Genomic DNA, 13,837 nt, shown 5'->3' with positions numbered 1-13,837 from the left:
GTGATTGGTTTAAAAAGTTAATATTTTAGCAATTCGGGAAAATAATAATGTAGCTTAGGCGTTCTTGCAAAAAACTACAATTACCATCACTCTTTGGTCGCTTGGCTAGCGACCTTCCTACGTCATCAAAACGCATCTCTGTTAGTGTGCTTTTTTTGGCTACAGGCACGCGCAGTTTGCTGTTAAATGGTAATTTGTAAATATAAAAAAGGTTAAGATGCCTATGAAAGGAAGGTTTCCGATTAGGAGGACCCTGGAATATCTCCAGAAGGGCGACATCATCTTCAAAAACAGAGTGAAGATTATGACAGTGAATTATAACACACACGGCGAGCTCAGCGACGGAGCAAGGTCAGAGCATCGACTAGGAAATAGACGAGCAGAAATTTCAGCTTATTTTATACACTTAAAAAAAAGTCAACTCTTTTTGAGCCACGCTGTTGTTGAGATCTCACGTGTCTCATGTTTTATTAACCTGAGCCCATAAACACGTGGATCAGGGGAGAGGGGGTAAAATGCTGTGTGGATTACCTGGTCATCCTTTATAACTACTCTGACAGTATGCTCATATGCATCACTGTGAAAAGTACCGTGTTTTTTCAAGTCATGTTTATCCCTTTGAATTGTTGTGAATGTCAGAAAAATGGTGAAAGATACAAATCCTTTTTTACATTAAGGTTTTAAAATTCAATTCATTCAAAACAACAGTTGCCTCAAGGGCTGGTGTCATGTAGGTTTCAGATATCACCCTGGGTCAGCACACCTGAATCAAATGATTTGTTCATTACCTTCATTATCTGGAGAACTTCAAGACATGTTGAGGAGGTAATTAAGTCACTTAAATCAGCTGTGTTGGATCAAGGACACATCTAAAACCTGAAGTACACTGGCCCTTGAGGCCTGGAGTTAGACACCCCTGCTTTAGGACAACTCCATAATAACGAATTACGATAGTTGAGCTTAGAATGCATGAACTACTTTTTCAGCATTACTTTGAGAGAGGACGTTTTTAACTTTAGAGATATTGTTTAAATGCAAGACAGCAGTCTTACATATTTGTTTAATATGTGCACTGAAGGAAATATCCAGGTCGCAGAATAAATCCAAGATTCTTCAAAGTTTCCTAAAAGAAAACACAAGTTTTGGATAATTTTACTTTCCCCTGGGGCAACCTGGGACCATTTCGTGGCCTTTGCGTTTTACGTTTCCACGCCATTTCCACTGTGTTTAATGGAGTATAGCCAAACTTTCTAACATGAATTTTTTTCCCATTTTATTTTGAAATTCAGTCGGAGTTTTTAAAATGAGCTTAAATGGCTGAATAAAAGGCATACATCCACTATCGAACCTCGTGGCCGATTTGTGCCCCATTGAAACCCTTTATAAACGCTATTTTTCACTGCAGGATTTATACCGTTAACATCTGGGTGATGGCTTAGGTTTCGTTTTTGTTTTGGAGAAGAGGCCTTAGAATTGTAATTTTTTTATTTGTCCACCGGGTGGTGCCCTTGCTCCACATTTGACCCGGGGCTGGAAAACAGCGGGCTGCTTAAAGAGACCTGCGGGAAATGACGCCTCTTTTCCGGCGTGCTGCAGCGGCTTCGCCCGCTGATCGGGCGGGACAATTTTCGGCCCCAGGACCGTTTGAGGTTGGATTTTTTTTTTTAATCAACAGGAAATGACGTATTTGTTGTGACGTGGTACCGGATGTGTGTGTTGGAAAAAGGGGTCCGACGCAACATGCCCCGGTCATCGTCGCGAGTCAACCCGGGAGCATGCACCGATTCCGGGCTAGAGGAGAAGCATTTGCCGCCTGGAGACCATTTTCTGGTCCTGAAAAAAAAAATAAAAGGCGATCGAAATGACTGTTTGTGCCAATCTTTAGTCCATCTAAAGGCCTAATTATAATAACAATCAAATATTACTTCAAATGTTTTTTTGGGAAAATATTTAGTTTTTTAGTTTTTTTTTTAGTTTTTTTGTAATTTAAAGGGTTAAAACAACGAAAATATAATTAAAACTTTATATGAATATTTCAGGGAGAAGTAGTTTTAAAAGACTGACCAATTTAAAGTGAAAAAAAAATTAATATTTAATATTTTTATTGCACTTTTTGGGCGTGGTCGATAGTGTGCATTTTATGAAATGCGCTCCTGGAAAAAAAATAAAAGGCGATCGAAATGACTCTTGGTGCCAATCTTTAGTCCATCTAAAGGCCTAATTATAATAACAATTGAATATTACCTCAAATGTTTTTTTTGGAAAATATTCAAGTTTTTTGTTTTTTGGGGCTAAAAAAACAGGGCGCTCATGTAATAAAACTGGGATTTAAAGGGTTAAAACAATGAAAATATAATTAAAACTTGACATGGATATTTTAAGCAGAAGTAGTTTTAAAAGATTGACTAATTTAAAGTAGAAAAAAATATTGATATATAACATTTTTAGAGCACTTTTGGGGCGGGACCATTTTTGGTCCCGAGGTTCACGAAAGGGTGGGATTTTGAGGTTGCCCCAGGGGTTAATCTTTTATCACAATAGTTTTCAGTTGATTTTGCATTAATTCAACTTTGTGTTTAAGTTTACTTCTCAGAAGTTTACTATATACAGGTTTTCCAGAAACACTTAAAAAAACAAAAAAACAGCATGATTGCCTTTTTTTTAATGCAGAAAGCTATAACAACTGTAATGATCTAAATGAAGCTAAATTGTCTTCTCTCTGTGTTTTGCAGAAAGTTTGTGTTCTTCAATATTCCTCAGATTCAGTACAAAAACCCGTGGGTCCAAATTATGATGTTCAAAAACATGACGCCGTCATCCTTCCTGAAGTTCTACCTGGGTGTGTAGCTTTACGTGTTGTTGTGTAGTGTTGATACGAAATACTGGAGAAATTAAACTGGGCTTAGATTGATCTTCTTTTGTGTTTTTGTCCAGACGACGGGGAACAAGTAATGGTGGATGTGGAGGGGAAGGACCACAAACAGATTGCTCAACATGTTAAGAAGATTTTGGGCAAACCAGAGTAAGATATACAAGGATTTTTTAAAAGTGTGAATCGTCTTTTATGAAACAGAAACAAATAGTTTGAAAAAATACCTTCCATAACTTTTCTTAACTCAGTGGCAAACCACTGAGGAGGATTTCTAAGAAGTTATGAACCACGTTGCTTAGGTGATCTGTCTGAATTAACACTGTGATGTCTGCCTGTTAAAACTAAAGTCCAGAAGACGGACTACAAAATGAGCATCTTACTTCATCCTGTGTTCCTATCGTGTTGTTTCATACAGCTAATACAAGAACCAACAGTAAAAAAATATGATTACATACTAAAGTTGGAATTTTAAAGAAAAACATAAACCTGGATATAAACATGAATTCATAATGAATGATGGATGTGACGCTAATAGCACTTGGGTGCACCTTAAATGCACTTTGATCATGTAGACTTTCTTTTATATGTAAATTCTTTTTACCTCGATCAGAAGCAGATCTTATTACAGCAGCATAATGTTCATAATTCACCTGTGGGTTTAACATTACCTTTCATTAAAGGTTCAAAACATATCATCAGGTTACAACATGAAATAGAATCACTGTTCATTAGCATTTAATGGTGACCTGCCACTTCCTTCCGATCCAGTGTATCCTCTCCTAAAGGAGGTAATAAAGGAAGCACTTAAGCACTTTTCCTTTGTATTTAGAAAAGTCAACCAGATCTTATTATGGCTGCCATGCAGATAATTCCAGGTTATTTGCCTCAGTTAGTAACCTTTTTAAGATAAATAGGCTATTCGAGCACACCTCTGGATGTCTGCATACGCTCACATCAGAATATATTTAGGTTTGCTTACTTTTGAGCTATTTTATAGTGTTTCAGAATTAACTTTAATTATATACAATTGATATTTTTCCCTGTTGGCTCACAACAAATCAATACTCTGTAAAGAAAAATGTATTTATTTTTCCTTCCTAATGTCTATAAGAGGACAACCTCTCTGACTGCGAGGGATCTATGTTTGTACCTCCAAAATGAATCAGGCACATCTTGTGGTCTGTAATTATCCTTGGTGTGTGTAGATTTCTTTGAATGGATTAGACATTGTTCATAAAGGCACATACCTGCATATTTAGGGTCCCACAGTTCACACTGCATGTTAGGATTAAAAAAGAGTGAAAATGAGATCTGAATTCTGCAGAAATCTGTGATAAAACTGGTGAGTCAAAGAGTTGTCCACAGAGAGCCCACAGACCATCTGCGGAGTCCTGATGGTGGCAGTTCAGATGCTTCCCATCTAATCTGACAAAGATTGAAAGGATTTAACAAGAAAAATCAAGTAAACTGCCCAAATCCAGGTGTGCATAAGAAACCCCAAAGCTGTCACTGCTGCCAAAGGAACTTCTAAAGAGTAGAAAGGAGATTTCAGCAAGATGGACTCCTCAATTTTTAGTTTTACCATTTACTACTGTGCAGTGTCAAATGTCCTCTGTGTAAAAACTCTTCTCCAGCGAAGACCAGGCGATCTGTTCATATATTTATTTTACTCAACTCTCTCCACAGAGAGGTGCTACAAGCTGAAGCTCTGGCTAAGATGCAAGCCTCCAACCCCGCCAACTTTGGGCCAAAGAAGTACTGTCTGAGGGAGTGCATCTGTGAAGTGGAGGGCCAGGTGCCATGTCCTGGCACCACTCCGCTGCCTAAAGAGATGACGGGCAAATACAAGGCCCAGATGGCAGCGTCACAGGAGTAGAGTCTGAGAAGGACAGTGGACTTTTGTAGATTTACAGAACAATATTACGGGATTATGTGGCTTCATTTGGTGTTTATATAACTATATGAAAGGACTGGCACTCAACTGTGAAGCAGGAGGAACCAATCATCTGTCACAGTGAGACCTGTTGAAGACTTCGCATGGATGTATATGGGCTGACTGATGTGAGCATTTAAATAAAACCCATTTTTCTCATGTAGCTTTACTAACCAGCCTATTTTGTTCACACTATGTAAGTATTCACCATCAATGCTCACATGAAAAGTGGAAAAACAAAACCAAAATGCAATCACATTTTACTGCAGACAGTTTTATTAGTGCTGAGATGGAATTTCCTAACATTTCTAAATCGCTGTGTCCATTTCAAATATTTTCATTTAAATGCAGAGATGTTAAATTACTTTCAAAGATAAAGATCAGCAATTAATATTAATGAATCTCCTTGTGTTATTCACACTGTCAAAACATTAAGGGTGGTCACGTGCTTTGCTAAAAATTTTCTGCAGATGTTACAAACACAAAAAACTCTACGAGGAGACTGAAAGCACAAAAAGAGAGTCATGTTAGGACCGGCAGAGCAGCACTCAAGGTGATAATACTTGCTGGCATTCATGTAGTGTTAATATATGTTTGACCAAGAAAAAGAAATTAACCTAAGAATTTATTTAGACTTAACAAATATGAATGACTTCCTTACACAATGGAACTTCAGTGAACTTTAGATGTTTTATGCCTACAGTGTCCCTTGGCAAATAGTGTTTCGTACCTGCTGGGTGAACTGGTTGGATGAACTCTGAATGGACATTTCAGGTGAAACTAGTGATCAGATAACAAGCCGAACATACAGATCTTAGCTGTGATGTCCGACATGCCGGGCTACCAGCTGAACAACACACACGTGCAGCCAAAATTCCTGTACTGTAACAAAAACAAAAAAACATCAGGTTGAGGAAGCCTTTTTTTTTTTTGGCTCCCTGTTATATAAGATGCAGCATATTTATTGGATGACATAGCAGGTGCAATAAACTGAAGATTTTGGGAATGAAAAAGTCGGGTTTGACACCTTCATTTAGTTTAAGAGTTAATTAACTGGCTGACTGCAACAATTGTAATTAAAACGTTTGCTAGTCAGTGTAACATTAAGCTACACTTTTTTTTAGTGGCAGGCCACATACATGGTTTAATTCTGTGCAATGCATCTTTAACTACGCTTACAAATCTAATTGGTCCAGGCGTATTGACTAAAATTATAATTCAAACACTAATAACAACTTTGTCAAATAATCTCTTTCCTTCAAACACTGGGCTCCCCAAATTTTGTAGTAAGTGTTAAATTCCACTTCTTGTTTGATAATAACATGGTCATTTGGACTGAGTTATTTGTGGGAAAGTTGGATGTAAAATAATGTGCGCTTTAGCTCTTTGCTAAGGGATAAATGAAAAGCAGGAAGTACAATTACTACAGAATGAAGCACCAATACAAGACTTCAAACATCAATGAAACAGATTTTACACATTAAAGTCTGCAAATTTAAGACATTTAAAGCCATTTCTCCAGAGAGAGCGGAGTAGTTTCTGAAAAAACTGTAGTCAGTTACCAACTACAAACCCAAATCTCAAGTTGAACTGTGCTTCATGTAGGCAGCAGGTTTTAATAAGGTAGAAGAAGCACTGTGTTTCTGTAGTATCTTTTTTTGATCGGGGGGGGGGTCATCACAGGTCTGCCAGTGCTATAGGAGTGCAGTGCTATGATAGGATGTGTGAGCTCATCTTTATAGCTTTGCAGCTATGGCAGCGTTTTGACTTTGTTCAGAGCTTCTACTGAAGAACCATCTGACTGTCTCATTTAACATTTGTTAAAAGTGACATTGTTTTATCTTCATTTGTTCATGTTTGCATTTTTACAGCTGGGCAAATAGCTCCAGACATGCCTAAACAAATTCACTTTTACTCACAGTGCTCTAAAATTGTACATGTGCATTAGATTTGAGCCCTTGACCTAAACAGGCAAGGAAGCCTAAGAAGATGTTTGGAAATTCAGGAAATGACTACTGAAGTCTTGTATGTATTTTTGTTGTGGCATGAACTTCATTTGTGATACAGCAGACCTCACACAAATTAAATTCTGTGGGCTCAGAAGTCGCATTAAGTGAGCTAACCTTGTGGGACTTGGTAAGTAGCAGGTGATCAGGAGGATTTTGAGGGAAATGTGTCAGTGCTTCTTATTCTTATTCTTCTGCTCCTGGAGGGTTTTCTGTAGCTCTTTTAGGTTCTGTGTCAGAAGGTCAACCTCATCGAGACGCCCGCTGAGCTTTGCATCAAAGATGTAGGCCCTAATGTTGTCTATCTGCTGTAGCAGCAGCTCCTCCTCTATCATGTCCACATCCGGCAAGACCTCATCTTTGTCATCCCCGTCAAATGGGTTAGTCGAGACTTCTGGAGAATTTCCTGAAGCCTCTAGGAATGGGTTACCTTCATCTGTGTCATCATCCTCAAAGGGGTTGCGTGAAACAGTCTCAGCCTGTTTGTCCTCCTCTGCATCTTCATCTTCATCAAAGGGGTTGTATTCTTTCTTTCCGTTGGTTACCTTTTTGTGGTCCTTCTTGATGTCCTCAAAGAACGGATTGGATGGATCATCTTCGGTGGGTGTGGAATCATCCTCTTCAAAGGGGTTAAGGGAGGTGTTATTCTGGCCTTCACCGCCAGGAGGCGTTACATGGCCTCCTAAGCTTCTCAACCTTGGGGGAGACTCCTCCTGGCTTGTGAGAGCAGGGAATGCTCTAAAAGACGGAGGACTTCTTTCTGCCTTAGGAGTCAGCTCCTCTGCTGGTATGTCCTCCTCTCCCTGGTGACCTCCAGTTGGAGTGATATCTAGAGACCGCTCCCATTTATAGGATGGCTCGAAGGAGTTTACAGTGGAGCTCCATTGCTCTTTCTCCTCCCTTTCCCAGGTCTTCAAGCGATGCAGCTCCCCCTGCTGCAAACTCTCCTCTTGAGCAAGCTTTTCTGAGAGCGCAAGAGCAATACTGGTCTGCTGCTGGTCATACTCATCCTGCAGCTGGCGCAAGTTCTCCTCTAACATGGCTACTTCGTCTGTTCTCTGAGCCTCCCGAGCTTGACGAAGGAATGACTGAATGTTCTCGATCTGCTGCAGAAGGGGGTCTTCCAGTTCGCCACGTGTGTGGACGGAGTCCGCGGAGGGAAGCCAACCACCAGCTTTGGTAATTCGTGGCTCTCTGGGGGTCTGTGGCAGCTCTCCATTGGCATTCACAGGTGGACGGCTTCTTTCCTGTCTCTCCTGCCTCCTCTTCAGAGCCTCCTGTGCTGCCTGTTGAGCAGGAATCACATGAAGGTTAACACATTTAGCCACATCTGTCCAGCGGAAAAAAATAATAGTAACAACATACAGGAACACAATCGTACCAGTCTTTCTTGTTGCAGTCTCTTCTCTTGTTCCCGTTTCCTCTTTTCTTTCAGCTCTTCATATTTGTCCTTAGTGGGTAAAGACATCAGACCTAACAGCTTCTCCTGAAACAGAAGACACAAAGAATGGGCAGATTCATACAAATAAAGAATTCCAGGATGAAGATATGTTGCAGAAACAATGTGTAAATGTACTGTAATGCAATGATAAACGGAAACATGCTGCTCTTAAAAATTTCAGCCCCAGACAACATTACAGCACATATAGCATATTATATTTGTGGTACAACACATTTTTCTCTCAATGAAAAGCTTTGTTTACAACAGCAGACTTTCATCAGCTCAACATACAATATGATGACTGAAGCAGAAACAGATTTTACAGACTTGGCAGGTTGCTCATTATCAGTGAACTCCTGTAAAGTAATACTGATAAGAACATGGCAATAGGCAAAATGTGCTACAGGTCATGAACTGATTTTATATGGACTATCCCTTTAAGATTACAGTAAAAACACTGATACAGTTAAATCATTTCTGGTATATGATAGTCATACTACAGAGAACCCTGTTACTCTTATTTCTAGCTACTGCTATCTTGGAGCGTTGAATGATTCAAAGTTTGAAATAACTTTTAGTTATCTTATATTGGGCCATGTCAGTGCAGCCAAGCCATTTTAGCTCCACCCCCCTTCAGGCCAACTTGCTTCTGATTGGTTTACTCATTCAAACAGAAGGTTTGAGCAGAAGATGGTTGGGTCTTCTATGCCCACTTTGACCACATGAGAGATAATCAAACTAAGCATAATATAGAGCCAAGAGGAACTGTGTTTAGAGCAGCCTGAAGACGGAGCTTTTGTGCTCATAGAGATCACTTCTACATTCTTTGACCTCATTATTTCAAATTTTATTATAAGCCTGCAGTTAATTTTCCTGCAGTTTAGCTGCTGGCTGAAGTACAGGAAAGTGGTCATTCCTCCAGAATTTCATTACAAGGATGGATGAAGAAACATTGTGTTTCTTCATCCATCCTTGAAATTTCCCCTTGTGGGACTAATAAAGGTATATCAAATCAAATCAAATCAAATTGTGTTTTTATGTATGAGTGGAAGTTGTCCTGACCTGGACAAACAGCGTGGCGGTATAACGGATCATTTTCTGTAGCTGGAGCACCTTCGGATGTGGTTGTGGATCATCCTTCAGTCCTAGTGTTAAGATCTTCTTACTAAAAAGAAAAGAAGCCAATTTAATCTTTAATAATGGCATAGTTGGCAAACACGACAAAAGTTTCATTTTGAAGCTGCCAGTCATGACTGCCATATACCTCAGAGCATCGATGAGTTCATAGTATTTCTGGACTTCCAGTCTTAACCCACCAGCAGTGTCAAGATTGTAAGTGGTTTCTCCAGCACTATAAAAGTGTACAGATGACAGCAAGTACTAAAACCATCTCTCCAAACTGAAAAATAAGCAGCTGTTATAAGAAAGTATGAAGAAGTACTTTTTAAATGTGGCTTACTTGAGAGACTCAGCCATTCGGATATACTCTGGAGCCTTTTCATCCACCTTCTCCATGCACATCCTCAGCCTCTGTCAGGAAGACAAATTCAAAGCAAGTAAACAACAGGAAGCTCCACAAGAAACACATTAAATGACAGGAAGGATAGAACAAAGCAAACTCGAGAGGTTGCAAAACAATTCTTAGAATCGACCGCAATGCAAATGGGAACAGATAAAGAACCTGATCTTCACTTTAGGAATTAAAGTGATAAACTAACCTCATAAAGTTTCACTATATCTGGCACATGGTCCTTCTCTTCTAACTTCTGCTGTCTCTTCAGAAGTGTGTCCATACAGTGGTGACAGCAGCGAATCTTCTCATCATCCTTTTCCTCCAGCATGGAGGTTACACTGCTCAAACTGCTGATGCTGCCTCTCCTAGAGCCCATCCCGCTGCTGCCACCTCCCGCTGGTGGAGACTGGGACTGACTGGGACTTCCGGGTACACACAGTGCTTCTCGAGTCCCAGCGATAAGCTTCTCTGTTGAAGGTTAAATAAAAAAGACATGCAGCATTATGACACTTATAGAGAGACTTTTGAGATCTGACAGTTTTCTGTATTTCCCAAGTATTTGTTCATGCTTACGGGCCAGGGGTAAGGGAACAAACTCCATGCACTTCCTACACATGATGGACCCGCAGAGGCGACAGTGATGCCGTCTGTTACGTATGTTGAACTTGTTTCCGCAGTCGGGACAAAACGGTACGTCTGAATCATTCACCCATGACACTACAGACTTCTCAATGGCTACAAAGAGGGATACATTTTTATTATTTAAAATATTTTATGAAGCACAGTTACATATGTAAAGAATATTCAGAGTTATAATGAAAACTCTAACCTCTGATCTTAGCAGCATCTGAGTTGGCTCTGTCAAATGATGTCAGCTAAAACATCATAGTTTATGGTAAATGAGCTGCAAATTTATTTCCAGCAACAGAAGAAAATAAATTGTCTGAATGAGGTAATGTAAGCAAACCTTTTCCAGTCTAATGATGAGCTTGTTGACCTCAATGACATAATGATCTATCCTGGCTGCCCGGTGCTTTTTAAACAAGTCCAGATGACTTCTGGTTACTCCTAAAAAGCAAAAGAAAAATATTTTTTTAGTGTCTTGCATTAACAAATATTGTTGGTTAGCAGTGCTACAGATGACAGGTTTTGCAGTCTCACCCAATTCCTGAGGCTCCCACATGTATGGGTCCACTCCACCATAGTAGAAGGACTCATAACTGCCAGTATCCGGTCTGTCGTCCCCATCCCTCTTCAGCAGTTTATCTTTGGCTTTCTTTGCTTTCTGAACCAAACCTGAAAACAGTGAGACAATACGTACAATGAAACAGTGCGTAAATGTATCCTGAAACTGTGATTCTTACGCTGATCCAGAGTTAATATTTATAATGACCACATTTTCAGTTTATTCATCCATCTTTCAACATGTGATTGTTGTTATCATGTTTTTCTATTTTCAAGTTCATTACAGTACTATTAATATGCAAATGAAGCCAACCTGCGCATGCATCCTTCTGGCCTTTTCATAATTCAATCATATTCCTATTATGTAGAAAGTTGCAGCAGCCAACACGGACTGCAAATTCATCCTGACAGCAATTTCCTATAATCCAGTACAGCAGTATTCTTATATTCAATTGCACTGTTTATACTTCTCCTTTTATATGTAAATTGTGTGTGTGTATATATATATCCCCTACAAGCCACATGATCAGACTCTAGATATTTTTTTCTACTATTGGCTCTGTATGATGTAAATGAGATGTACTTAATATGTTCATCTGCAGCACACAGCTCCTGTAGTGACCATATAAGACTCATCCACACTCTTAGAGGAATCTAAGCTTAAATTCTTCACTTCTAACAAAGGATAAACTTCTAGCTGACCCAAGACCCAGTATAAGATAAACAAGAATACGTTTAACTTGTGACTAGTCACACTAGCAGGGTCCACAAATAATAATGGTAAATGGTAAATGGCCTGTATTTATATAGCGCTTTACTAGTCCCTAAGGACCCCAAAGCGCTTTACATATCCAGTCATCCACCCATTCACACACACATTCACACACTGGTGATGGCAAGCTACATTGTAGCCACAGCCACCCTGGGGCGCACTGACAGAGGCGAGGCTGCCGGACACTGGCGCCACCGGACCCTCTGACCACCACCAGTAGGCAACGGGTGAAGTGTCTTGCCCAAGGACACAACGACCGAGACTGTCCAAGCCGGGGCTCGAACCGGCAACCTTCCGATTACAAGGCGAACTCCCATAATACTAAACTTAAAATGAATAATAATAGGTTTCCTTTCAAAAGCCCTTTTTTTCCAGACTAGACAGTACACTGTACGATTTTGTGTCTTTAGAACACAACAGGAGTAAATTAGCCCTGTAGCCAAAGAGTAAAACACAGAATCTGCTACTAACTTTTTAGCTGTCCCCGAACATGGCGGTCATCTCCAGAGTGCTCCTCTTCATAGTGGTCTTGGAGTTGGTAGAATGACTGGAGGTCCTTTAGGCACAGTGGGCAAAGAAAACCCTCCTTTACTTCACCTGTGCCCTCAAAGGGGGGCGGGTAGCTGGAGGCCATGACAACAAGTGTCAGTGCTGCTGCAGAGGGGGTGCAAAGTGGCACGTTCTCACTTCGGTCCACATCTCATGGGGTGTGCAACCTACCCCACAGTAGCTCCATAATGCCTGAGAAAATCCCAGGATACTGAGGAATGAGAGAAGTACACTGAGGCCACATACAATACTGAACAAAAGACTTGAGCCACCGATAATTTCTTTATATTTGCAATGCAAAAACGTAGTTTGTACAATTCTAACAAGCTTGTAAGTCAATATTTGTTATGACCAGATTTATTCTTCAATACAGGATGAACTCTCTTAGGCAAACGCTCTTTTAATTTTTTTGGTCATCTTCGGGAATTTTTCTCCACGCCTCTTAAAAGAAATTCAAGGCTCTTCTTTGTATGTTGGCTGTCTTTTGTTCTATTCTCTGTCAAAATTACCCCCACACTGCTTCAACACTGTTAACGTCCAAGTTCTTCAGAGGCAAATCCACGATTGATAGTGTGACAGTGTGTGTTTTTCTATCCAGGTATGCTTTTACTGCATTAGAGGTGTGTGTTTGGGATCACTGTCATGTTGAAAAATGAACCCACTGCCAATCACACGCTTTCCAGATTCTATTGCATGGTGGCTCAGAATCTGGTGATGCTTTTTTGAGTTCACGATTCATTCAATTTTGCCAACATCCCCAACACAGCTGGCTGAAATGCAGCCCATAATCATGGTTTTAGACACTATTATACCTCTCCGTGGGGCTCCTCCATATAAAATAATGATCTGAATCAGAACCAAAACCAAAACTGTTGGTCTGAGAAGAGAGAATGTTTGTATGCTTGAATGATCCATAAGTGTTGACTTAACTCAATTTTAAGCTGCTTAAAAAACAAAAATACATTCCTCTGAGTATTGAACATCTTAAAAAACATTAATACATTAATTAATACTTACATTTAAGGTAATAATATTGATTAGAATACTATTATGCACATTCAGATAAATTACTATTACAACTGCATTATAATAGCTGAACTTAGCTTAAGTCGACCCACGCATTTAACGGGAAAAAACGCTTAACTGGACGGGAAGTATTAGGTTCCCTAGCTGCATACCAGAGGTGTTTTACTAAGTGATAGCTGGATACGAGCCATGAAAGGACTTACCTTTATTGTTTATTATTTAGGCTAACTTTGGGCGCCGTTATACCACACAGAGGATGTGGCGTTAGCAGGAGAAAGCTAGCAGCTGCTCTCGCCTTCTTTTGCAATCGTTTCTCCCCTCACGCTGTTCGAAAACGCGACATTAACAAACTTCCAACTGCACAAAAGCAAACAAATGCCTACTGACTATTGGACGCGATAAAAAAAATCTGCACTTAGCCTACAAATGAGCCCGACAGTAGCTGTGTTGTTGACAGTTCGAGTTTTCACTGACAGAAGCACAACAGCAGCGCCAGCAGCCCTGCCTGGTCATGTGACTGACATCCAGTCGGTATGGAAG

The 13,837-nt window shown here is 40.0% G+C and overlaps 2 protein-coding genes across 2 annotated transcripts; one reads left to right on the top strand and one right to left on the bottom strand.

Annotated features, from left to right (window-relative positions):
- The first annotated feature begins 115 nt into the window (after positions 1 to 115).
- Positions 116 to 4,968, top strand: mrps25 (mitochondrial ribosomal protein S25). Its single transcript, XM_082519523.1, has 4 exons — positions 116 to 351; positions 2,733 to 2,839; positions 2,935 to 3,022; positions 4,559 to 4,968. The coding sequence occupies exons 1-4, from the start codon at positions 218 to 220 to the stop codon at positions 4,746 to 4,748; spliced, it is 519 nt and encodes a 172-aa protein (XP_082375649.1). The 5' UTR covers positions 116 to 217; the 3' UTR covers positions 4,749 to 4,968.
- A 95-nt stretch (positions 4,969 to 5,063) lies between these two features.
- On the bottom strand, positions 5,064 to 13,818 carry rbsn (rabenosyn, RAB effector). Its single transcript, XM_082519521.1, has 12 exons — positions 13,501 to 13,818; positions 12,194 to 12,482; positions 10,927 to 11,061; positions 10,733 to 10,833; positions 10,595 to 10,640; positions 10,339 to 10,500; positions 9,971 to 10,233; positions 9,712 to 9,782; positions 9,517 to 9,603; positions 9,315 to 9,417; positions 8,193 to 8,297; positions 5,064 to 8,097 (listed from the first exon to the last, which is right to left on the bottom strand). Exons 2-12 carry the CDS (start codon positions 12,354 to 12,356, stop codon positions 6,982 to 6,984), a joined length of 2,352 nt encoding a protein of 783 aa, XP_082375647.1. The 5' UTR covers positions 12,357 to 12,482; positions 13,501 to 13,818; the 3' UTR covers positions 5,064 to 6,981.
- Between the last annotated feature and the right edge of the window lie 19 nt (positions 13,819 to 13,837).

The sequence above is a fragment of the Aulonocara stuartgranti genome (assembly GCF_965226115.1).
Source record: "Aulonocara stuartgranti genome assembly, chromosome: 20".
NCBI classification, from domain to species: Eukaryota; Metazoa; Chordata; class Actinopteri; order Cichliformes; family Cichlidae; genus Aulonocara; species Aulonocara stuartgranti.
Note: the sequence above shows the minus strand (reverse complement) of the source record. Positions and strands in the feature narration are given on the sequence as shown.

Bases quoted from the DNA above. Each gene is read 5' to 3' on its own strand.
- rbsn (XM_082519521.1), bottom strand. From the start codon at position 12,356: ATGGCCTCCAGCTACCCGCCCCCCTTTGAGGGCACAGGTGAAGTAAAG. The intron at 10,834-10,926 runs GTGAGACTGCAA...TTTGCTTTTTAG, and splicing joins GTGGGAGCCTCAGGAATTGG to GAGTAACCAGAAGTCATCTG. The intron at 10,234-10,338 runs GTAAGCATGAAC...AACCTTCAACAG, and splicing joins TGTTCCCTTACCCCTGGCCC to AGAAGCTTATCGCTGGGACT.
- mrps25 (XM_082519523.1), top strand. From the start codon at position 218: ATGCCTATGAAAGGAAGGTTTCCGATTAGGAGGACCCTGGAATATCTC. The intron at 352-2,732 runs GTCAGAGCATCG...TGTGTTTTGCAG, and splicing joins GAGCTCAGCGACGGAGCAAG to AAAGTTTGTGTTCTTCAATA. The intron at 2,840-2,934 runs GTGTGTAGCTTT...GTTTTTGTCCAG, and splicing joins CTTCCTGAAGTTCTACCTGG to ACGACGGGGAACAAGTAATG.